Source organism: Mandrillus leucophaeus, unplaced genomic scaffold, assembly GCF_000951045.1.
Source record: "Mandrillus leucophaeus isolate KB7577 unplaced genomic scaffold, Mleu.le_1.0 Scaffold384, whole genome shotgun sequence".
Lineage (NCBI taxonomy): Eukaryota > Metazoa > Chordata > Mammalia > Primates > Cercopithecidae > Mandrillus > Mandrillus leucophaeus.
The window spans coordinates 1,975,849-2,001,623 of NW_012104076.1; the positions used below are offsets into that span (position 1 = coordinate 1,975,849).

Here is a 25,775-nt window from a genome sequence, read left to right on the forward strand (position 1 = left end):
TCTTCTTTTTTCAATATTGTTTTGGGTGTTTCCAGTCCCTGGAGATTATATATGAGTTTTAGGATGGATTTTGCTTTTTTTTTTTTTTTTTTTTTAGAGACAGAGTCTCGCTCTGTTGGCCAGGCTGGAGTGCAATGGTGCAATCTCAGCTCACCACAATCTCCATCTACTGGGTTCAAGCTATTCTCCTGCCTCAGCCTCCCAAGTAGCTAGGATTACAGGCATGTGCCACCAAGCCCGGCTAATTTTGTACTTAGTAGGGACGGAGTTTCTCCATGTTGATCAGGCTGATCTTGAGCTCCTGACCTAGGTAATCCACTTGCCTTGGCCTCCCAAAGTGCTGAGATTATAGGCATGAGCCACCGCACCTGGCCAGGTTTTGCTGTTTCTGCAAAGAATTTCATTGGGATTTTGATAGGGATTGCATCTACTCTGTAGATTGCCTTGGGTGGTATTGACATCTTAAAAAATATTAAGACTCCTAATCCATTAACATGAGATATGTTTCCCTTTCTTCATGTTTTTAATGTCTTTCAGCAATGTTTTGTAGTATCCATTATACAAATGTTTTCACCTCCTTCGTTAATTTAATGCCAGGTATTTTATTCTTTTTGATGCTATTTAAATGGAACTGTTTTTATAATTTTCTTTTTGTATCGTTTATTGTTAGGGTATGGAAGTGTAACTGATTTTTGTGTGTTGACTTTCTGGCCTCCTACTTTGCTGAATTCATTTATTCATTCTTATAGTATTTGGTGTGGAATCTTTAGGGTTTTCTACATGTAAGAGCATATCATCTGCAAAGAAAGATAATTTCACTTATTTTCCAATTTGAGTGCCTTTTCTTGTTCTTGCATAATTTCTCTTGCTAGCACTTCCAGTATTATGTTGAATACAAGTGGTGAAAGGAGTTAGGTTTGCCGTGTTCCTGATCTTAAAGAGAAAGCTTTCATTCTTTCACCATTGAGTAAGATATTTGCTTTGGGCCTTTCATATATATGACCTTTATTGTGTTAGGGTAATTTCCTTCTATTCCTAGTTTGTTGAGAGTTTTAAATCAGGAAATGGTATTAAACTTAATCAAATGCTTTTATGCATCTATGATCATGTGATTTTTAGCCTTCATTCTGTTAATGTGGTATATCACATAAATTGGTTTTTGTATGTTGAGCTCTCCTTGCATCCCAGGGTAAACCCACTTAGTTTTGGTGTTTGGTCGTTTTATTGTGCTGTTGAATTCAGTTGATCGTATTTTGTTGAGGATTTTTGGATCTATATTCATTGGGGATATTGACCTATAGTTTTCTTTTCTTGTGATGTATTTGTCTGGCTTTAGTAACAGGATAATGCTGGCCTCATAAAATTTATTTGGAAGTGTTCCCTTCTCTTCAATTATTTGGAAGAGTTTGAGGAGGACTAATGTTAATTCTCTTTAAATGTTTGGTAGAATTAATCAGTGAAGCCATTTGGTCCTAGGCTTTTCTTGTTGAAAGGTTTTTGATTACTGAGTCAGTCTGTTTACTAGTTATAGATCTTTTCCTTTTATTTTTATTTTTTCTAATTTGTTAGTCCTGGTAGGTTTTATGTTTCTAGGAAATTGTTTATTTCATTGAGGGTGTTCAATTTGTCAGTACAGTTGTTCATAGTACTGTCTTTCAATCCCCTTTTTCCCCCTGTGGAACTGGTACTAATATCCCCACTTTGTCTTTTGATGTTAGTAATTTGAGTTTCTTTTTTTCTTGCCTATCTAGTGAAAAGTTTGTCAGTTTTGTTGATCTTTTCAAAGAACCAACTTTTGATTTCATTGATTTCCTCTCTTTCTTTCTTTTTTTTTTTTTGAGACGGAGTCTGCTCTGTTGCCCAGGCTGGAGTACAGTGGCGTGATCTCAGCTCACTGCAAGCTCCGCCTCCCGGGTTCGTGCCATTCTCCTGCCTCAGCCTCCTGAGTAGCTGGGACTACAGGCCCCGCCACCATGCCTGGCTGATTTTTTCCATTTTTAGTAGAGACAGGGTTTCACCGTGTTAGTCAGGATGGTCTCGATCTCCTGACCCCGTGATCCACCCACCTTGGCCTCCCAATCTTTCTTTCTGTTTTTAGAGTCTTTATTTTGTTTATCTCTCCTGTAATCTTTTTCCCCCTTCCTTCTGCTAGGTTTCAGTTTAGTTTTTTATTTTCTAGTTTTTTAAGTAGTAAAGTTAGGTTATTGGTTTGAGATCTTTCTTGTTTCTTAATGTAAGCATTTGTAGCTGTAAATTTCCCCCCAGCACTGCTTCCACTGCATCTCATAAGTTTTGATATGTTGTGTTTTCATTTTCATTCATTTCTAAGTATTTTCCAGTTTTCCTCATGATTTCTTCTTTGGACCATTGGTTATTTAAGAGTGTGTTGTTTAAATTCCACAATTTTGTGAACTTTCCAGTTTTGCTTCTGTTATTGATGTTTAAGTACATTCTTTTCATTCTAGATCTCCGCAATGCCTACGTTGCTCTGCTTGTTGTTATCCCACAGGTCCCTTAGACTCTGTTCACTTTCCTTCAATCCTTTTTCTTTCTGTTTCTCAGCCTCAGTCGTTTCTGTGGTCCTGTCTTCATGCTTGTTGATTTTTTTTCCTGCTCAGATTTGCTTTTGAATCACTGTATTGAATTTTTCATTTCAGTTATTTTAATTTTCAGCTCCAGAATTTCTGCTTTTGTTGTTGTGTCTTTCTAGGCTTTCTGTCTCTTTATTGATATTTCCATTTTGTTCAGATAATGTTTTCTTGATTTTCTTCACATCTTTCTTTAGTTCTCTGAGCATCTGTAAGACAGTTGTTGTAATGTCTTTGTCTCAGACACCTGCCATCAAATCTTCTTCAAGGATAGTTTCTATTGATTTATTATTTTCCTTTGAATGAGCCATATTTTCCGGTTTCTTAGTATGCTTTGTGATTTTTTTTTGCTGTTGTTGAAAACTGAACATTTGAATATAATAATACAGAAACTCTGGAAATCAGATTTTCTCCCTTCCCTAGGGTTTTCTGATTTTTTTTTAAATTGCTGTAGCTATCTATGTGTCAAGGATCAGCCTGAGATGTAAACTTACGGTCTTCTCAGGTCTTTTCTGGATCTGCACCTTTCCCTGGGCTTGTGTGGTCACTTTCTAATTTTCCTCATATATGTAGTTGCTTTTAAATCTTAGTACTTAATGTCTGGACCCAAATGGGGGAAAAGAGAAAGATGAAGAGGAGGGAAGAAAGAATGTTGGTCTTTTAAATTCCCTGGATGTCACTTCAGCTGAGGGGGAGGTGCAATGTGGGGAGGTGCAACAATAATGGTCACCTGCCTTTTGGTACCTCTGTGATCAGAAGCAATAATCAGAGCACAGATCCTGATATTTGGAGAACAAGGTTCTTTTTGCCTACCCTGGCTCCTGCAAGTTATGTGCAAGCTGTTCCAAGAACATTTGCACATGTGTCTGTCATGGGGCTAGAAGTGGGAGATGGATGGATAGCTGCCTCTGTGCTAAGAGCTAAAATTGACTGAAATTAATCACAATTTACTGTCCAAGCCTTCTCCTGGAAGCTGCAGGCCTTCAATAGACTCCAGAATTCCAAAATACTTTCATCAGACAGATTCTGCCAGTGCAATTGTTGTCTAGGTGGTTCCTGGTGCCTACTACTCAGCCGTCTTTCCAGAATCCTCTCAAATCCTTGCTCTTAAGCACTATATTATATTACATTTTTAATAAGATGTGATAAGGTGCTTTCTATCAGGGACCTATAGCTTTAGTGAGGAAATAGACATATATGTGTGTGTGTGTGTGCGTGTGTGTGTGTATACTTATAGCAAATTATAATAAGCAACATTAAAGTAGTGCAAGTGAGAAGTGAGAATTATCTGTGTGAGGACAGTAACCGTGGAGATAGAAAAGGATTAGATTTTAGATAGATTTAGATGAAAAATGTGACTGGACTTAACGAATAAAATTGATGCAGTGCAATTTCCTAATTACTTAGTAATTCATTCAAGATCTCTCCCTTCCTTGAACTTCTGGTAAGAAGTGAGCAGTGTTCTATATAACAAATGTGCATTTACGTAAAGAAAGGTTTTCTGAAATTTGAAGGCATGTCACAAAAGCACTTCTACTTGGAGACCTGACTTCGAAAGCTTGAAGCGTCTTCTCAGATTCATAGAATGGTAAGTTATGGTCAAACTGTGCTTTGCCTAGTGTGAAATAGTGGTAAATATCTGCTGGGATTAGTTTATGATGATGGAGGCTAGGATTCCCCATCTTGTAATTAGTTTTTCAGCTTTGAGTACTGATAGGATACTTGGAATTGAAATCATAATTCTGCCTTAGTAACTATAAGGATCTGCATTTGGATGTCAGTAATAAAGAGCCCTATCTTTAACGTTTTGTGGCCTCTTTATCACACAGCTTTAAAAATGTAGGTTTCTGAAGGAAGCATAGTTTATATTACTTTTCCTTTTCTTTATATAACATTGATTTTTAAAATAACTCAAATTTTCAGAGTGCAAATAAATGAAAACTGATTATATGCTTAGCTCTGAACATATTGGGAGGTGAGAAAAAAATGTGCAAAATACTTAATTTTCCAAAAAAGTATTAAAATTTTATTTCTTAGCTGAACATGTATTCAAGTACAATGTATTTCATCTGAAAGCCTCAGCAACATGACAAAAATTTACAGAATAATTATTGTTGAGTTTGTCCATAAGTGCATGTTTATGAGTAGAGGCTAAATTCCATACTTTTGAATGTGCCTAGACCTTTGCACTTTTACTTGTCAGATGTTCTTTTTTAATGCCAGGTAGCCTTCATACAATATTGTTATTAATGATATAATGGAAAAATTAACTATAAATTTATAGTTAATATTAAATTTTGGTAATCTAAAAATCAAATCTTTCTGTCAGTAGGGCTGAAAGAACTGACTTGAAATTTAACTTTAGTCATGTAGAAGTCTTTTTTTTTTTTTTGAGCAGCTTAATGTATCACTATAATATTTCCTAGATTCCTGTCCAATTCAATATATGGAATGACTAAACTGTAGTCATACTAGTTCTGAGCATACAGGCAAGAAGAAAAGTCGTTAAACATCTTGCTGTGTGTGAGCAGTTCGAGGGCAGGCAGACACCATGCACCTTGACCACCTATTATGAAGCTTTTTGCTGCCGTGTCAAGTGAAAGCGAGTTAATTGGGTGAAGCTGTGGAGCATGTTAGGGGCCTGGTAAAGGGTTGCTGTCTGACAGCTGAATGTCAGCAAAAGCCAGTCAAGTGTGGCTGAGAGACAGAGACCTGTCACAAAGTTCCCGCAGACTGGAACACAGTTAGGAAGCTGAAATATGGTTCCGTCTCACTTTCTCCCTCATTGAATCCAAGCACCTTAAAAGATTTTACACTGTATGTGTCAACTCTTGTTCTCTAAGCTGTTTCCCCCTAACTGTCCTGCATTCAAATGATTGAACAAAAGATGCTAATGTTTAGCAAAGTGAATGTAAATTCCCTCTTTTCCCCTTTTCTGCCCAAGCAGATAGACATTCAACTCAAAGGAAACTTTGAAGGTTTACATCAAACAATTAGATTTCCTAAAAATTTAGCTTATAATAGAATCTTTTTCTCAAGAGAGGGTGAAAATTGACAATTAAAGCAGTGGAATAAGCAATGCATTTTCCCCTGATACAGAAAATCAAACTTTAGGGAGCTAGGATTCCTGTCTGAATGTCTTGAGAATGGACACTGGCCAAGATAACTTTCCTCTTATCTGTTGTCACAGGCTTCTTTCTTTCTTTTTCTCAGTGGCCTAAGGTATAATGCAATAATTACAGCCACCAGAAGGTCAGTATAGATTAGCATTGAAAAGAACAGTAAGTTCCCTTCTGTAGCTTGAGACACTTCCAAAGGAGGAATTGAAGAAAGTTGAAATTAAAGAAAATGCAGTTAAACTCTGTGAAATAAAAATATTTGCAGAAAGAGGAGTTTAATATTAAAAGATACCCTATTCATTTTCTTTAGAATATGGACTAGAATAAGTCCATTAACTCACTCATCCATTCGTTCATTCATTCCACAGGCAGGTATATAGAGTACCTGCTCTGTACTTGTCACTGTGCAGGCCACTGGTAATACAGAAACAAGCAAGCAAAATAGCCTGTGACTTCAAGGAATGAACACTCTAAGCCAGCACTACTCATTAGAACTTACTGTGATGATAGAAATATGGCTTTGGGGCACTTGGAATGTGGTTAGTGTGACTGAGGAACTGACCTTTAATCTTTAATTTAATTTTATATTAAATTTTAATTAATGTAAATTAAATAGCTACATGTGGCTACCATATTGAATAGTGCAGGTTTAAGCAAACATAAGACTGTGATACTGTGCTATTATAAAAGTGTGTATGCGGTGTTATAATAACACAGAGGTGAGGTATTATATCGTATCATATTATACCATATTATATTATATTATATTATATTATATTATATTATATTATATTATACAAGGTGACAGAGGCCAGGGAAAGTTTGGGGTAAAGGTGATACCTGAGGTAAGCTCTGACAAACAGTAGGAGTTAACCTGATGAAGGAGCCTCCTAAATAAAAAGGGCAGCATGCAAACGTGGCTCCAAGACAGGAGAAAGCAGGGCATGCTTCAGGATCAGCATTTTGATTAGTGCGGGAGAGCAAAGCTGTTTTATGAGAAATTACCTTAATGTGATGGTAGTGTCCAAGAAGACTACCAGTCAAGTTATCCAAGAGGTCATAACAGAAGGTGTCACAGACCAAATTAATATGCTGAAATCACATGGTTTGTGGTACTAAACATACAGCAAAAAGCAAGAAGAGATACAGCAGGGAGCAAGCAGGGGGAAGGATCATAACCTGACTTCTTAGTTATGCAGTGTTCATGTGCCCTGTCTCTCTCCACTGCATCAGCCTTCTTCACTCTCTGTGAGGTTATGAGGATCAGGGTTGAGATTTGAAACAGGGGGCTTGGAAGACTGAAGGTGCCTGAGGCTACTTACACACACTTGCTATCTAGGAGAGATACAGGGACAAACATGCCTGGCCAATGGCTATAATTTGCCACTGAGGCTGCTGAATAGCTTTGTGTTTTATCTGCAGTTCTAGGGTCAATTTAAGGATGACATTAACTAGAGGTGGCATATCTCTACCTTATGGTATGGCCTTTCCATCCATTTCTATCTATAAAGTAACATGTCTTACCATATGGATTCTGCCTATGTCCCACAAACTACTTGCTGATCCATTATCTGTGCTTATTAATATTTCTTATGAGTTTCATCTATCCTGTTTTTCTAGTCTTTTATCTTATATTTGAATATTTTCAAATAATAAGCAAACACACAATAAAGAATAGATGAAGTAGGAAATAGCAAAGTCTGAAGAGATGACTTTGTTTACAAAAATTAAAAGTACGTTTAGGTCAGACAAAGTGAAGAGACAAATAACTGATGAAAAATATTTAGCAAACAGCTTTGAAACCTATTTTAAAATTATTGTCCAGTAGACAACCTACCCCAAGCGTAAACTGCATTTCAAACAAGTCTAAGCCTTTTTGAAGAAACAGTGTGCAGACTCTAGAGCGTTGATCTGAGTGAGGGCTCTGGCAGTTGGAGAAGGACTAGTGGAGATTTTATGGTTAGACACCCAGAGGAGGAGATGCGAAGTGGAGAGAACGACCTAGTGCCTTTCCTCCATGCAGGCCTAGGGACTGGCATCTGGACTCTTAGAAAAAGGACTTACAGGTAGAAGCTGAAAGAAATGTTTTGTGATAGACACCACAAGACACTGGGTTTCAGTCAGAGTTGTCACAGTTTTCAGATGACAGAAAGGGAAGGATGGACACCCCAAATTTTTGTTAGAGCTATCACCCATATGGCCTACTGAGCCCTCTAACACATTGAAGGCAGATCCTGATGGAGGGATTACAGACACCAAGCAGCTCTTGATGGGGAATCCACAGGGATGTTTGAGGCTTGTATGAGCAGGACAGGGAAGAACCAGGGTAACTTGACTCACTTGGGACTTTGTATCCGCAGAATGATGAGGATGGGAAACTTCAGTGCTATTGCGCATCAAAGCTTATCCTATAAAAATAGCAATTATGTGGTTTCATAGTATTTCAACAGATTCTAATTTAAGGAAAACTGGATCAGAATGAAGATTAGTTAAGGTCTAATAAATAATCCCCAAAACAAGGAATTTTTATTTGTTTAATTAACTGTTGTATCCCAGTACTTGGAACAGCATTTGGCACATCATAGGCACTCAATAGATATTTACTGAAAAAATAAATGAATAGAGCTAATTTAGGATACTAAGAGGGGTATGGATTTAGATATCTTTATGCATTATGCAAGCATAGGGTAAATTTATCATATGGAATTGATAACATAGGGAGTCGATTCCTGAAATGTAGCCTGGAGTCATATTATTTTGGATTTTTGTGTTTGCTATATTTTACTGTTACATAAGATGTTCTCCCTAGGGATAGATTTGGGTTGAGACTGCTGGAAATGATGTGGTTATATCAGAAATAACATTCCTGACTATCATGTAAAGGAAATGTCATTGCCAGCTAAGTGATTTGTTTTAGAACATATGCCTCAGTGCTTGTTGTGATTTGAAGGCCTTCCGCAGATATGACACCCAGATCACATGATTTGTCTTACATCTGAAGTGCCTTTCTCTTCCTAAGAAATAGACCATATTCTTTTAACTGAAGATAGCCAGTCCCTCCAGAAACGCCCAGCTATGGAACTGTTCACAGGGTCCACAGCCCTGGGGAATATAGAGGTTATACCATGGTCAGTGGGGAAATAAAGACACTTTGCAGCATTCCATGAAGAACTGCTAAGGATTTTAGGTGTGATATAATGGAACAATGAAGGAAATGGCCTAAAACAGCAGTGGAAGGGAGGGGCATGCAAAGAAAAAATGGGTTTCAAATTGCAAAATGAGAATTTAATGCCAAATTTGTTGAGATGTGTGATTGACAGATACTTATATTGTTAGAAAAGTTTAGGAAAGTCATTTCTTTCAAACTACTTTGAATTCTAAATGATTCTTTCCTTCCTCTGCTCTTCCTTACCCGAGTGCCTGCTCCGTAATTCCACTCCTTGAAAAACGTATTGCTACGAGGTCTAAGTTTATAGCTTCCAGATTACTACTAAATTTTTGACATTGAATAAAAAACGTTTATAACTTTAAGAGGAAATTCTTCAGTAATGAAATAGTGGTCAGAAAACTTTTGCCTAATAGTTCCCAGAGAGAGTGTGACATGTGTACATTATGACCACAGAAGTCGTAATTTGGCAGCTGGAAGTGCTATTTGGAGTAAAATGAAGGCACACAAGTTATAAGTAGCCACTCTGCATAAGGAGTTGCATTTGTGCAGAGTAGAGGAACAAGTTACTCAGTGTCATTATTTGTGTAGGTGTTTACTCAATGTAAAACTGTAAATATGACTTAGATAACTGAAAACATTGAAATGAGAGTGTTCTTTGCTAGATTACAGTCTTTTCAAAACATGCAAAACACTTAAAGACCTATCCTCTGAGACCTTTAACTATCCAGTTACATTTTCATTTTGACCACACATTTCAGAGCCACAACTCTACTAAAATATATAGATGTATTTCAGTATATATAAATATATACAGTTTCATTTTTTAATAAAGGATTTTTAGCTATAAAAGTAAAACATACTTACTCTAGGTAATTTGGAAAATACAAATCCTAATCCTAACTCAGAATAGAGAAAAAAATCCCAACAATTCCAATACCACAAAACAAGCACCATATGTAATTTTGTGTACTGCTTTTTCACGATGTAGTCTAGCCCTAGGGTCAGCAAATCTACATGCCACCTGTTTTTGTATGGCCTGTGAGCTAAGAATGGTTTTAATATTTTAAATAGTTATAGGAAAAAAGCAAAAGAATAATAACATATCATGACACATAAAATTTATGTGAAATTCAGATTTCACTGTCCATAAATAAAGTTATATTGAAACACAGCCATGCTAATTCATTTACATATCCTCGATGGCTGCTTGTGTGTTACAACAGCAGTATCTAATGCTTGTAACAGAAAACATATAGCCTACAAAGCATGAAATTCTTACTGTCTAGCTCTTTACAAAGGTCTGACCTTTGGTTAGACCCGAACATTTGTCCACATTATCCAAAAGTTTATAACTGTAAATTTTATAGCTACATAATTTTCCACCATGTAGCTATAGCCTACTTAACTATGCTTCTGGTTCAATATGAGAGTATTTCTAATTTTTATCTGTTATTATTAATATAAAGAACCTAATCATAAATGGAATTGTTAGATCAAATGTCATTAACCATTTAAGACAGTTGCCCAATTATAGATCCAGTGGTTCTAACAATTTATACAGTTACAATTTATTCAAATAATTTTAAAGCTAAAAAATCATGGAAAGAAAAATTTAACCTTTCAATGGTTAAATTTAACCTTTCAAATCTTTTTTTCTACCCAAACTCCAATTTAGTTCTTTTTTCCAAAGATTATTAAGTTTCTTTTGATTTCTTGTGATTCTTTTTTCCAGAAAAAATAGGGATAGATATGCATGTGTGTGTGTTTATGCTTATTTTTAAATATATATTACTATTTTTATATATGTATATACACATAAACACATGTATACATTTTGAACTTTTTTTTCACTTGGATATATTTCTCTATCAGCCTTTACATATTTACCTCATTTTTAAAATAGTTGTATTATATGGTTGTGTCATACTTCACTTAAATAGCCTTCTGTTGATGGACCTCTGGCTTTATTTTTAAAATGTTTTATATATCTATCTAAAAATGCTTCAGTGAACATATGCTCACCTTGGTGAACTCTTTTGAGTGTAGCCATAGAAGAAATGCCTAGCAGTGGAATTGCTAGGTCAAAGGACCTTTAAATTGTTGCCTTCCAGAAACGTTGCACGAGCTTGTATCCCTAACTACATGGCAAACGTTTGCCAGATTCCCTCTTCTCAACAGTGGAGATCATCAGACATCTAAGTTTTTGCCCATTTGATATATGAAAAGTAATCTTTAATTGGGATGTGTTGTATTATAGTTCTTTACTTATGAATGAAGTTTAGCACCTTTTCATATGTTTTTTGGTTATTATACTACTCTCTCCCCCATCAGACATCCAGTTTGTACATGAGGCAGAGCCTGGCAGTGGTTTCCTGATATCTGTTTTCTCTCTCTTTCTTAGTAATAGAGCCTCTGATTGTTACCTGGGCTGCTCAGGAAACAAACGAACAGACTAACAAACTACATTTCTCAGACTCTCTGAAAGCTAAATTACTTATGTGACCTAAGTTCTAGTCAATGGAATGTAAGTAAAATTGTGCAATTTTAGGAAGTGTCTGTAAACGGAAGCAGTGCCTCCTTCTTTGTTCCATCCTCCTTTCTTCTGGCTAGAATGCACACATACTAACTGGAACTTGAGCAGCCATTTTTGATCATGAGTTAAAAGCCATGTACTGAACTATGGAGTCCAAGATAGAAGCAGCCTGGATTCTTGATAACTTTATATAGCCCTGTCAGAGGGAAATAGACTTTTATTTAAGCCAATAGCATTTAGAGTTTTCTCTTACAACTGAACTCAGTCTTAATAAATATGCTACCCTCAGCCTATTTTCTAATTACATTATTTCAGTTGATCTGCATGAACCTTTTGTAAATTAAGAAAGTTACTTGTATGGGGTTTCTATGTGTTCCACATATTTTCACCAGTTTGCCATTTCAGACTTTCAGTAGCATTTTTCTATATGGTATGCTTGCTTTTATTTATTTGGTTTTTGTATCTTTTCCTATATTTGAGTGCATAAACTTATTTACATTTTCAATTCTCTCTGAATTGTTTGGGAGTGTATGTTTCTAAGACAGAGGGGAAAATGCTTCCTTTGCATTTTCTGGCCATTTCTGGCACTCTCTACCATCAGTTGTGTCAGGATTGTCAGGTCTGCAACAGACTGCAAGCACAAGGGTATGAAGAATACTAAGAAAAGAAAGAACAAAAGCCACTTGGGAGAATTCTTCAACTCTTTTTATAACCTCAACCACATCAGGAAATCTAAACATCCTGGAGAAGAAAATGGGACTTACTGTTTTGTCGGGCACGAGATATCTTGAAGTAATTTAAAATTAAAGTTTAAATGTTTTAGTGTAATTTAATTAATTAATTATTTTTTGAGACAGAGTCTCACTCTTGTCACCCAGGCTGGAGTGCAATGGCACGATCTCAACTCACTGCAACCTCTGCCTGCCGGGTTCAAGCGATTCTCCTGCCTCAGCCTCCCGGGTAGCTGGGATTACAGGCAGCCACCAGCATGCCTGGCTAATTTTTTGTATTTTTAAGCAGAGATAGGTTTTCACCATGTTGGTCAGGCTTGTCTCAAACTCCTGACTTCAGATAATCTGCCAGCCTCAGCCTCCCAAAGTGCTGGGATTACAGGCATGAGCCACCACGCTTGGCCTTAAATATTCTAGTGTAATTTAAAACCTCAGTGCCTCATTTTGTCTCTGAATATAACAACATGTAAGCTCCTTTGATAAAAGGGCTATAACTTTCATTTTTGTGTAAGTTCCATGAGATGTATGTATTTACTCCAATAAGTACCACAGGCATTCAAATGTTGGACCACAATAAAATAAACATAAACATTTATTTTAGCCTCTAACACAATCTATGTACTTTCATTTTCCATTTTCAGAGAGGTTTGTTGAGCTCTTATTTTGTTGATGAAATGCCTCTAGATATAAAATAAGCCTGAGGCTAGGCTATATCTTCCTTGGGCGACATGGTAAGGTAGTGGTCAAGCATATGAATAGGAGAGTCAGAGGAATCAAGATTCACATCCCTTTCTACCATTAGCAAGCTGTGCAACCGGTGGCAATTTATTCTGCTCTTCTGAGCCCTAGTCTCTTCAACTGTAGAATGAAGATAATTGTAGTGCTTTCTGATTGAGTCACTGTGAGAATTCAGATAATGCCTGTAAAAGGAAATCTAGCACAGTGCCTGATGTGCTCAATACATGTTGACTATAATTGTAAAGTTAGAATTTATATCATTTGAGAAGAGTAAAAAAGGGAAGTGAAGAAGAGGAGCTACTCTATGCTACACATTTTTGTGTATATTATTCCATTTAATCCTCATAACAGCCCTGTGAGGAATTAGTCTTCCTCCTTTACAGATAAGGATACAAGTTCACACAGGTTAAATAACTTGTCAAGGATCACATAATTAGTAAATGGCAGAATGAAGTTTAGAACCTTAGTTCTTTCCACTTTCAAAGCCCATATTCTTTCCATTATCCTTTGCTAAATCTAATTGTGACATAAGCTGTATATGTGTGAAATAACAATAAAACACCAAGACCATGAAGTAATAATATAAGTCGTTTGTTCATTCACTCATTCATCATTTAGGAATCTTATTTAGTCCCAGATATTCTGCTAAGTGCTAGGGGTACAAAATCATGATTCCATCACACTAAGTGCTCGTAGTTTTATAGGGGAAATATAAGGATATACAAATAAGTGAAAAAATGGTAAAATAAATGCTCATGAAGGAATGTAAAAATGAGATTGGATGTTACAGTTAGCTGTAGTTGGGGAAGGATGGGAAGAGGATCCAGAAAAGCCTCATGAAAGAGGCAGACCTTGGCCAGAGTTTGAAACGTGGAGGACTCACCCAACAAAGAGCAGAAGTGGACAGACTGGAGGGCGATGTGAACTATGGAATATCCTAATTAGGGACTCACAAGTTCCATGTACCTGGCTTGCACAGTACAAGTGAGGAAATGGTAGATGAGGCTGGACAGGGAAGCCAAGAGCAAGGGCATGGTTATAGGGAAGCATGAAGAATCAAAACCATTGATTCAATCAATATTCCGCATCAAAAAAGTAGCCAAGGCTGAATTAGAACCAGATAGAATACTGAGTGTCTGCCTGAGGACAGAGCTGTTGTGATGTGAATCAAGTTCCTGTTAATACATTCTACCCCTTTTTTCTGATTTGTTTCTACCTCTGTGATTGTCCTTTTTAGATCTCTAGGCACGCTGGGCTCTTAGGGTGTTTCCTAATGCAACTTCTTTGCATTTTTCCATTAACTCACATTTCTTCCTATGCCTTGATGTCAGTAAGATAGTAAAACTAGTCTGTACTAAGGTTTAATGACTTACAGGGAGAAGAATGCATAAAATATTCCTACAAGCTTGTTATTGGTAGCTAAAAGTTAGAATTGATAACTACTGTATGAGAAATAAATATTGGATGGCATGATAGCAGATGTGTGTGTCTGTGTGTGTGTATATATATATATTTATATAATAATATATCAAGTATATGTGTGTATATATTTATAAGGTGAATGCATGTTTTTATGTGTATATATCTCAGATATAAAATTGAGTATTCCACAAGAGAAAACTATGTGATTTTTGCCAACTCTGACTGTGTAAACTACAGTGTCCTATGAGGCCAGCATGACAACTGGAAAATTGACAGGTAGAATTTGGCTAACTAACCTGAAGTATTTAGAAGAAAGAAAACTTTGTGACACTGAGTATTGAGACTCTGGTGGTAAGACTCACGTTAGGAACCAAAGTAGAAATGGCAAGGGGGCCTCACTGTAACACCCTCTGGTGGGTGCTTTGATTTCTTCATCTGTTTATGTGGAGCTGTGCAGACTACTTAAAAGCAGTCAATAATTTACAGGGTTTAAAACATCATCATGGAGTTTGAAGTAATGAAAAGAGTACTATAGAATCTAATTGAATGAAGCCACGTCATCGAAATTGTGGCTAATCTTACTATCTATTTGGCTTTATTTTAGAACAATGTGCAATGTGCAATATGTATTCTTTCCCCTTAAGAATGGTAAATCTACATCCTCTCAAGTATTATATTCGGGAAACTGATTTCTGGGTTGATGTCCCTCAAAAAAGTTAGGGTTTATATAGTATATGCTCTCACATGTGGAATTATGGCAGACCTGTAGAATTTCAAAGCTGGAAAGAGTCCAGCCCCTCATTTGGATGGACTAATTTACCTGCCTCAAATGACCCAGTCGGATTGTAAAAGAGCTGTGAGGAGAAGCTAGAGTCCACTGATCTTCAGTCTGGTATTCTTTTCACCACACTATGTGCTTAGCATAATCTCCATGCAATACTACTAAGGCTTACTAAATCACATTTTTCCTCACTTTTTATAATACTAAATTCTAGAAGACTTAACTTGATCATAAATGTTACACAGGAGACAAATGGCTTAGTTTCAGAAGCCTTGGTCGGCAAAAAGACTTTGACTTACAGACAATTTATTGGGTGGTTGTTTTATTATTAGACTAATGCTTTATTTATTTATTTTTGTTTGAAAAACATTTGTGGAAAATTAAGATATTAAAGCCTTGGAAAATGGCTATTGGATGTGTCCAATTACTGTATTTCATAAGATTTTTAAAATGTAGAAATTTAGTAGACACATTTTGTATTGTGAATATGTATTTAGCTGATGGACTATAGCAGTTCAAATAGAATCATTTATAGCTTATTGAGTAAATAAAAGTGCTTCCATAAAGATTCACATGACACCTAGCTTTTATTTCAGGCACCTAATTTCCTTTTGAAAAACTGCCTAAATTTAGATTTACGTAAGAGGCAGAACACCTCAGTGGTTTTAAAAGTAGTTTATATGACCACAGGCTTTACAGATTTAAAATACAAGATGAGGTGGTGCACACTAACTTTTAATGTTCTCTGACAAAAAGTTATTTAACTGTCCTTTACTCTCTCTGTTACATTAAAATAGTACAAAAGTATTATGTATTTCTGGATATTATTCTGGATATTTATGACAAGAAAAACAGTTCATATTTACTTGTTATTTTAATGTCACATTCTCAAATCAAAGTTTCACCAGAATTGTTGCTAGCTTTTTTGTTGTTGTTGTTGTTTGAGACAGAGTCTCGCTCTGTTGCCCAGGCTGGAGTGCAGTGTGCAGTGGCACGATCTTGACTCACTGCAACCTCCGCCTCCGGGTTCAAGTGATTCCCCTGCCTCAGCCTCCCAAATAGCTGGGATTACAGGCGCACGCCCAGCTAATTTTTGTATTTTTAGCAGAGGCGAGGTTTCAGCATGTTGGCCAGGCGGGTCTCCAACTCCTGACCTCAGGTGATCCACCTGCCTCAGCCTCCCAAAGTGCTGGGATTACAGGCATGAGCCACCGCCTCCAGCCGGTGGCTTTTTTTTAAGCTCTTAAGTGACTTAAAATCAGACTTTACCTCATTTCATGAAAAAAGTTTTTTCCTAGCAGTACAGCAGATGATCCCAGTAGCAAAAGCAGTCATTTGTTTTCCTTTATATAAAAGTAACTCTGTTTACTTTCTAGAGACTATACTTTTGGGGAATACAAGACTTAAAGGATATCTCTGTCTCTCTGTCTCTTTTTTTTCATCTCTGGAGATTTTTAGATTATTTTCCATGTTTAGGACATAAGGTCAGAAAATGGTGTGCAAAAAGTGAGACTAATTTGAAATACTAGGGAAATAACACCCCACTTCAAGGTTATTTAGTCAAAAATGTTATATTAGATGAAAGGGTGCTTTCAGACAATGTAGTGGAAAGTAGACATATTAGAAAAAGTAGGATGAGAAAAGGCAAAAGAGGGACCTCTTTGTAGGGTACCAAGTTCTGTAGAATATTAAAGAGAAATGAGCAGTTAGTAGAGACTTTCCCTAAACACTGCCTTCCTAGCTTTGTAATGTGTTAGGTTGATGGATTCACAAGAACAAAAAGGTAAACTTTAAGTACAGCATATAGGTTTGAGTAAATTATGCATATCACTAATATTGACAAAACAGGAATGGTTGGTCAATTTGGCATAGTCACCTTTATCTAAACATCAAGAAGAAAATACCCCCAGCAGATATCTGACCTTCCTTAGACTGATTCTGCACACCCCTCTATTTTCCATACATAGTTTTCTTAGACCAGAACTTGAAGTACAAAAATGTATCAAAACAAACTTTTGAAGTCTTTTCTGACAATATCTATTATAATAGAGAATACTATGGCTATAACTATGTTTATTAAGAAGAAAATCAGGCCCCACCATTTCCTGCTCTTCCAGCATTCCCCTAACCCCCAGGCCTGGCAGAATGAGAACTTAGTAGATGGCACTGTAATGTTTATAGCTGCAAAGTCAATCCAGTAATGACACTGCTAAAAAATGATTGTAGCAGCAGTAAAAATGCAGCTGTGTGCACCTCTAGCCTCTGATGTAATGAGATGCCTCTGTTCAGGTTCTGAACTGAGATGATCAGGCCCAGCATTGGTTCTGCAAGCAAAACCTCATTAATACTACGAATCAGGGTCAACACATGATTTTGGAAGTTGTTTTCCTTCCATTGGGAAACCTTGTCCTTCGTAGAGCTATTTCAAGTGACCATTTTAGGTGTTTCTTAACTTCCAGTATTAAAAGACATGATTTCCGTCAGCTATAGGCCTGCAGTAGAGTATCAAGAAATCAAAAGAACAAAGATCAAAGAAAATTGCTGACCTAGGTGTTAGATGCAGATATTGATTTTTTCTCCAGTTGTAGTTTTAAAAAAATCCACAAAAATGGTAACACATACAACAGTTGAATTTCTAATACTTTCCTAAAGCCAGTGATAGCTTCCCTCTTGTTTTTACATGTAGAAACAGTTTTGTATAACATGACATAATAAAGTAGACCTTATAGTTTACATTATTTTGTTATCAAAACTGTAAGGGGATCTACTAGAAAGTTTAAAAAAACCCTGCAATATAGAGTATGATTTTTAGTGGAGATACTTATAACCAGACTTGTTATTTCAGCAGCATTTATTTTGTGGGAATCTGGAAAATTATGTCATACAGTTGATCACTATTTTCCTGCCATCTTTAAATGTCATAAAATAATGCTTACCTGCTTTACTGCTAAGACTTCTTCATGTTAAATATTAACTACCAGATACTGATATCACTTAAGGCTTAAATGAGTAGCTTTATCAAAATGTTAATTCTGTTGTCCAGTATTTCATGACTGTGTGGCATTTTTAAGTTTAATTTCCAACAGTTTCTGGATACCATCAGTGTTCTCAAATATATGACAAATTATTCATTCCCTTATTTTGACACATGATTTCTAAATACTTATAATAGTCTTTATCAAAACAGGGTGGTATCGTGGACATAAAGATGGAAACAATAGACACTGAGCACCAGGGACTACGAGAGTGGGAGAGGGTTGAAGAACTACCTCTCAGGGACTGTGCTCACCACCTGGCTGATGGGATCATTTGTACACCATACCTCAGTGACTTAAATCAGTAATTACCCATGTAACATATCTGCACTTGTACCCCAGAACCTAAAGTAATAAAGTTGAAAGAAAAAACAGGGTGGTGGCATTATTATTAAAGTAAACCCAAAGAGTTCTCATTAGAATTTTGTACCTTAATATGCCATTTTCTAGAGGTCACTGGGATTGGCTTATTTTTCTTTGTGCTACTTTTGTCAAGTAAGTAAAACAGATAGGTTTAAAAAACATAAATACTCATAGTTTATTTTCTAAGCAATCTAATCTTCCATATTATATGGCACTTATTATATAGCATAATGAAAAAAATGCTATTAGCATCGGTTTCTGTAAATTGCCAATGAAGTCAAGGTAAAAATCCCTGATTGTATTGACTCTTTGACATGATAACTTTATAAAGAGTTTTACACAAAGATTTAGTGTTTAGATAAATTCCTGTTGTCTAGAAAAGTCATAAAAGAGCAAATAAGGGATTCAGTCACACTTGGAAAATAATTTACTATCTATATATTCTCATATAGATTATTGAAATAGTAATTTCCATCTCATTTTGTATTTTAATGATTATTAGTCTACTTGCCTGTTTATGGTTTTAGGCTCTGTTTGAGAGTTTTCAACTCTATGCTTATTATTTTTTTCTTTTGTATGTCACAGATAGGATCACGAGACCATTCAAATCTCTCCATTCCTTCAAGAGCTCCTCTTCCTGCTGACACAACTGGTATTGGGGATTTCTTACCATTGAAAGCTGAACTTGATACAACTTACACTTTCTTAAAGGAGACATTTATAAATACTGTTCCCCATGCTCTGACATCATCTCACTCCTCTCCAGTGACTATGTCTGCTAATGCCAACAGACCAACTCAGATTGGATTATGACTTCATGAAATTTAAAAATGGAGGAAGAGTTGACAGTACAATTAAAATTGTTTTGAATGGGAATTTTCTTATCAGTTGACTTTTGTTTCAGCAGAAGTGGCAGTGGATTTAAAAAATTTGTGCGATATCTTGATGTATTCTGGTAGCTCTGTCTCCTTGAATAAGGAAATAGCCAACTTTTTTCTCTCCAAGTTTTATTTATTATCACAGTTGCTCATTTTTATGTAACATATTTTTAAATGTTAAGGAATGACACATTTTGGGTAATTTCCCTCAGACTTAAAAAAATCAATAAGCCATTTTAGTCTCTATCTATCAAAGTTGTTTCATACTTGTCTATTTTAAAGCAGGACTGCAATGCTTTAATAGGATTGAGAGAGCTATTTGAAATGTATGCCAATGATTCCTGTCATTTCATGGCAGCCCGGCCATGGTTCACTGAGCCCCCTCTTCTCTCTTGTCAGCTCAACTGAAGACAAGCATTTAGTTGCAAACTTTAAGCAGGTTGTGCAAAACAGAAATGATGTGACTGCTTCTCCTCCTGCACAATAATGTCACTCCTGGTCAATGTGAGAAGGTCAGGTTGCTCCTTGTAAAGCTACATGATACCACTTGCCCATTTGAACAAGTTAAGTTAACTGCTGAATCTGGTCCCTGAAGGCATTGAAAACTCATTCTTTTAGCAAGTCTGCATTTGATAAGAAAGTAGAGCAATTGTGCTGGAGGATTTCTGTGGTATGTTTAGGCACTTCATAAGGACAGTTCCCACACCAGGATAGCAGGTAATACATTTAGTATAAGCGAAAAACTTCAAGGTAATGGCTGTTTTGACCTTCAAAATAGGCTCCTTTTTTGTTTTTGTTGTTGGTAGGACCCAAGAGTGACGCCCATCTTTGATGCTGACAGAATTTAAAACAAGGCCATTGCCCTGCATTTTCTGCCTTGTAGCACACAAAAGTAAAATTGTATGTCAGGCCGAGATGTCGGGGAGCTGACAAGATGCCCCAGTGACATTTCAGCTAGAAAGAGCAAGTGTCTTGCAACCAAGTGGTCAAATATCAAATAATAGGTCAAGCAGGAAGGAGCTGAGTTCTAACCACAAAGAGGTTTCTGGTAACTTACTTGACAAGCTTTTGGGTGCTTTGTGGCTTGACAAAGTGATATTCTGTTGGGTATCGCTAGACAGACTGTTCTTTATCGCCTTCAGAAGATCAGACATTGACATTGATTAAACTCTTTAACCCTTAAAGGTTAAACCCTTGCAGTTTGCATCATGGTAAGTGAAGAACAAAAGAATATTTGTAGTAAGAATTTGTTTTTGTATTAATCATTTAACTCCCTAGTGCTATTAACTTCTGATATGAACTGTAGCTTTTGACAAAGAGTTTTGATACAGAATCTATTTTTTATATTATTTTTCATTATGGAATCTTTCATTATAGATACATTAGAATATAGCAATATGTATTACGGAAGTTTTTTTGTCTTATTTTTACAGTGACATTTGATTCAAATATACCCAACTGCTGAGAATTTTTTTATTGGCCTTGGTAAATAAGATTTTATACTAACTATTTGTTAGCAGCCAAATTAGCCAAGTGATTTATGCCATCTGAGGGAACACAGCAGTATTAGTGTCGTACTATGTAACACATCCTATTCTTGTAATACCGAACCACAGTAATTAGCTTTATATAAAACTTTAGAAAGATTATGTGGAGTAAAATTATATCTTTAACCAAATTTCTCTTAATTCTTTCCTCGGAATTATTTTTAATATGACCTGTGTAACATGACCTGTATGAAATTCAACTTGCAAATTTACTATAACATGGAAAGTGCTATTTATTGTTTTTATACAGATCATATAATTTCTGCACTTTTCAGAACACCTTTCTCTGCTGTTCCACACAATGATTAGGATATTGTTCATTTAGAAATTGATAGACAAGTTTTTAGTTCATGTGATATCATTGAGCTTACAATTCTCACTAGAGAAAAACAATGTTACTATATGTAACCTCTATGTCTAAGTGTGTGTGTGTATGTTTGTGTTGAATCTGTGTTCAGATCCTACTGATTTTAGAGGAACAACACTTTTGTAAAATGTGCCTTGGAAAGGCCTTGGTCTTCTTGCCTTAAATTTATAATCTGTTAATGGGATAACTCCAAAAATAAATGTGTATGTGTCTTCATATATATGGGTATCTGACTTTACAGGTACATTTTGTACCGTGAATTCTGAACCATAAATTCAAAATTCATAAATTATGATTAAATCAAATCAAAGCATGTCACATTTATAAGCAACTAGATGCTAAAGGCCATAGAAACTGAAGGATGAACCTCCTGAGCGATCATTAGTATTCACTACCAAATATAGTAATATTTATACCATATGCTTTTTTCCCAGAAGTCAGACCCAGCAGGAGGAGAAGATTTAATGACATATCCTATGGAGATCTGAGAAACTCTAGACTGCTTCTAAGCACCTTAGTGACCAATTGCTGCATATTTGAGATCTCTGTTGTGTTGGCAAGGACAGTTGCTCTATCAGCTTCTTTATCTTTTAAAGAATGATGTATAGAGTAGACATATCTCAGAAGAATGACTTCAAATATTTTTGTAGAGGAAAGGAAATTTTACCTTATACTTCAGAATGTGGATTTTCTTACTGACCTTCTGTGATCTAGAAAAACACCTATAATACCCGTCACTATTAATTCTTAAAGTTATTGTTCTGATACCTGAGTCACACTTACATTTTGAGGAGTTGCCAACATTTTTAATATGTGTATTTTGTAATGACATAATATAAAAACAAAGAGGTTTAGGATTGCAAAAATTGCCAGTTCAGTGACACTTTAGTGACATAAATAAATAACCTTTTAAATAGAATGATCACTTTAATTTACCAAATATCTGACTCTTATTAAACTTAGCAACTCTATTTCCTATTTCACATTTATGATATATGCTATTATTGAATGTTTAATGAGATTATTACTAGTTTCATGTTACTTTATTTACCAGTTGTCTAAATTCATTCTGTAGACCACACCGAACAATAGTAGGTTGATCCTACTCCACTGTGCACTTATTCTTTTTTTAAGAGATGGGCTCTCGCAGTGTTGCCCAGGCCGATCTTGAACTCCTGGGCTCAAGTGATCCTCCCACCTCAGCCTCCTGAGTACTAGGGACTGCAGATGTGTACCACTGTGCCCTCACTGTGCACTTTTTACAGAAAAGTTTTCTAATATAAAAGGTGGAAGATAATTAATATTTACCGAGCAACTGCTTTATGCCAGTTATTATAGCAAAACTAATGATCTCACAACAAACCTCTAGCATGGGTATTTGCATCACCATTTTAGACATGAATAACTGAGGATCAAAAATGTTAAGCATCTGGCTACCAAAGATCATACATAACCTAGGAATTAGTAAGCCTAGAGCTGCAATTCCAAAGCCCACATTATTTTGAAACACTGCCAGTCCAGCCTTCCAGAAATAATTAACTCTTTTTAAAGAGAAAAAAAATTTTTTTTTAATTGTCCTGACCAGTTAGGAATAATTTTGGTAAGTATGTTTTCATTTGAAATCTAGATTTCTTATGAATTGATTAGACAAAACAAAATACATCCATACTAGCACTATGTATGTAAATAGTAACTGTGAAGTTTGTGTCTATCAAAGGAAACACCATGCTGACTGTGTTGCCCATTGTCTCTAGCTTGGCCCACAAGATCACACAGATACTCTCAGAAGCAGAGTCTCTGTTGAGAGGTACTGATGGTAAGTCAGCCTGGCCATGCTATTACTTCCCAATGGAAAATAATGCCATATGCCAAATAAAGCTGATCAATAAAGCATTCACTTGTGTAACTCCTAGGATAAAGATTTAAAAATATATTTTCTGGACTAGCATAGTAGGCTGCATAATGGCCCTACAAGATGTCCATATACTAATCACTGGAACCTGTGAATGTTACCGTCTATGGCAAAGGGATTTTCCAGGTGTGGTTAAGTTAAGGATCTTGAGATGGGGAGATTATCCTGGATTAGCTGGGTGTGCTCTAAATGCAACAGGAGGTATCTTTGTAAGAGAGGGAGGTGCAGGGGTTGGTTGATATGATGATGGAAGCTGAGGTTGAAGTGATGTGCTCTGAAGATGGATGCAGAGTCCAGACCTAAGGCTTTCAGAGGGTACTAGAAGCAGAAAGAGGCAAGGAAATGGATTCTCCTCTCAGAGCCTCCAGGATTGTAAGAAAGTACGTTTGTGCTGCTTTAAGCCACAAGTTTGTGGTAATTTGTGGCAATATGTCATAGTCACCAAAGGAAACTAATACACCAGTAAACTTTTAGTAATTTTTTGAAAAGATTAATACATTAATCTTTTAACATTAGCAAACAGAGAAACTGTTCTTTCTTTTAAATTATCCATAATAGTTGCCTTCATAACTTGAATTTTCAAATTCTTTTCGATTTCCATTTTATATTCATGGCTTCTGAATATAATAAACAGTGATTATATTGGGCCAGCATAGAGTCACACTCTATTGCCATCATTTTTGATAATTCTTCAATTAACCTGTGATTTCAATATATATTTTAATTCTTACAGTTTTAAAAAGATGCGTTAAATGTATTAAACTTTTCTTAAAGATCTACTTTAAATGATTGTTTTTATTTGATTCCATTTTAGTTGGCATATTTTAGTAGCTTTCTTACAAAAGAAATTGAACCTTGAATGAATTTGTATTAATCACAGCTTAAAATAACAATAGGGAATTTATGAATTATATATTTAAATGTGCCAGAGCATTTTCTTTTACTGTTTACTCATGAGTTCAGTATGTTGCTGGTCATTTCTCCCTGCCTTTTGTAATAATTGAAGCAAGAGAATTTTAATAATTTTATTCAACAAGGAAATCTTCTAAAATTTTTACAATATAATATTTGAATCCTTTTTGTCTTTACTTTGGTGAAATCATATAGTTTTTCCTGATGGTTTAGTTTAATGGGAGGAAGGAGGCAATTTTAATTGAAATGACTAAGTGTTAAATGTGATCAAACCTAAAATATTGAAGATTTAAACCTAGAGTGTTAAATAGTTCAAGTACAGCCAAGCAAAGAAAAGAAAAATAAAGCCTCTGATTCTGTAAGGAACCCCTCCATTCCTCCAGTCCTCTTGGTTAAGTGAGACATAAATGTGTAAATTTACATATTAGAAGAGCTCCATCTTTTTTCTTTTACCTTAGCAATTTTATTACAAGACTCTTTTTTGGCTGTAGAATGTGTCGATTGACATATCCAGATATCAGATGTCCTGTTAGTCATATTGTGGGTGCCTACGTATTTTTTCTGAACCTCCCCCTGCATTAATCTTTTCTAGTTGTTGTTTTAAACAAATTGGAATCTAAAGGTCTCCCTAACTGTATCTTATGGGCAAATTACATTTCCATGGACATTGCGATGGGAAAATGTGTTCTTACTCTTTGCAGTAGTGATACCTAATTGATGTCACATACTCTAAGTTGTAAAATCTCTGAATACGGTATGGGAAGGAGATAAATCAAAACAGAGTTTTGCTGCTTCCTCTAAATCATCTTCTGTGTAGGTGTGTTTGATGCTTAGGCATATGTTTTTAAAGCACTGACCTTAATGTTAGGCAGCAGAAGCCCCATAACATATAAAGCTTTGAAAACTACTGGGTTAATATTATCTGAAGACAGTTTTTTTGTGGTTTAATTGAGTCATGGTTCATTGTCTTTTATTGCATGTTAATGCCAGTGAAATGCTGATTGTTGACAGAGCCCTCCCAGTGAAGCAGCTCCAGAAATGTTGTGCGGCTATAGGAAACTACGTAAAATAGGAAGGCTTATTTAGATCTGAAGAAGACTCATCTGACAGGTTAAGAGCTAGCAGATATTCATAAATATTCACCATGACAAGAATATAAGGTGAGCTGTCTTCAGTAGATCCTTCTGTGTTTTGGGTGTCTATATAAGAGGAAAATCTTAAATGTGATCTAGGATGAATGGAATTGTATTGGATACCTAGTAAAAAGAACAGTAAGATTAATAATTACAGGTTATCTAATAGGACATCTCATTTTTGCCTTTTTCTTCAAACAGTAAGCAAAATACGTTTTTTTTTTTCTAAGTTTACTTCTGGTTTAAAAGTAGGAGGCTTAGGCAGTAAAAGTGCACATGGAAAGCTTTGGAAAATAGACACTCCCTGCAAATCATTTAGGACCTGAGGTTTAAAGACATCAGTTCGTTCTGGTGACTTTGATGTACAACTGACTATTGAACTCATTGTAAATGGTTCTATGGTTACAGAAGCACCACTTCAGTTTTCCTTGGGCTGAGGAGTATTAGTCTAAATATGTGCTCTGAAGACTATTTAGAGAGATTCCTCGGAAGCAGAGTTCTCATTCACAGTCACAATTAAAATGCTTTCTAATAACAAATGGTGGCA

General features: G+C 35.8%; 1 protein-coding gene across 2 annotated transcripts in view; it reads left to right on the top strand.

Annotated features, from left to right (window-relative positions):
- The window catches only part of CCDC171 (coiled-coil domain containing 171), a 425,369-nt gene extending 403,885 nt beyond the window's left edge, over nt 1-21,484 (top strand). Inside the window, exon 27 of one of the 2 annotated variants that reach the window (XM_011990859.1) lies at nt 19,065-21,484. In XM_011990859.1, the coding sequence (XP_011846249.1) occupies nt 19,065-19,292 (228 nt within the window). In that variant the 3' untranslated portion in view covers nt 19,293-21,484. The remainder of the gene's footprint in view (nt 1-19,064) is intronic. The other variant, XM_011990858.1, reaches the window with a different exon arrangement.
- Nucleotides 21,485-25,775: the final 4,291 nt, after the last annotated feature.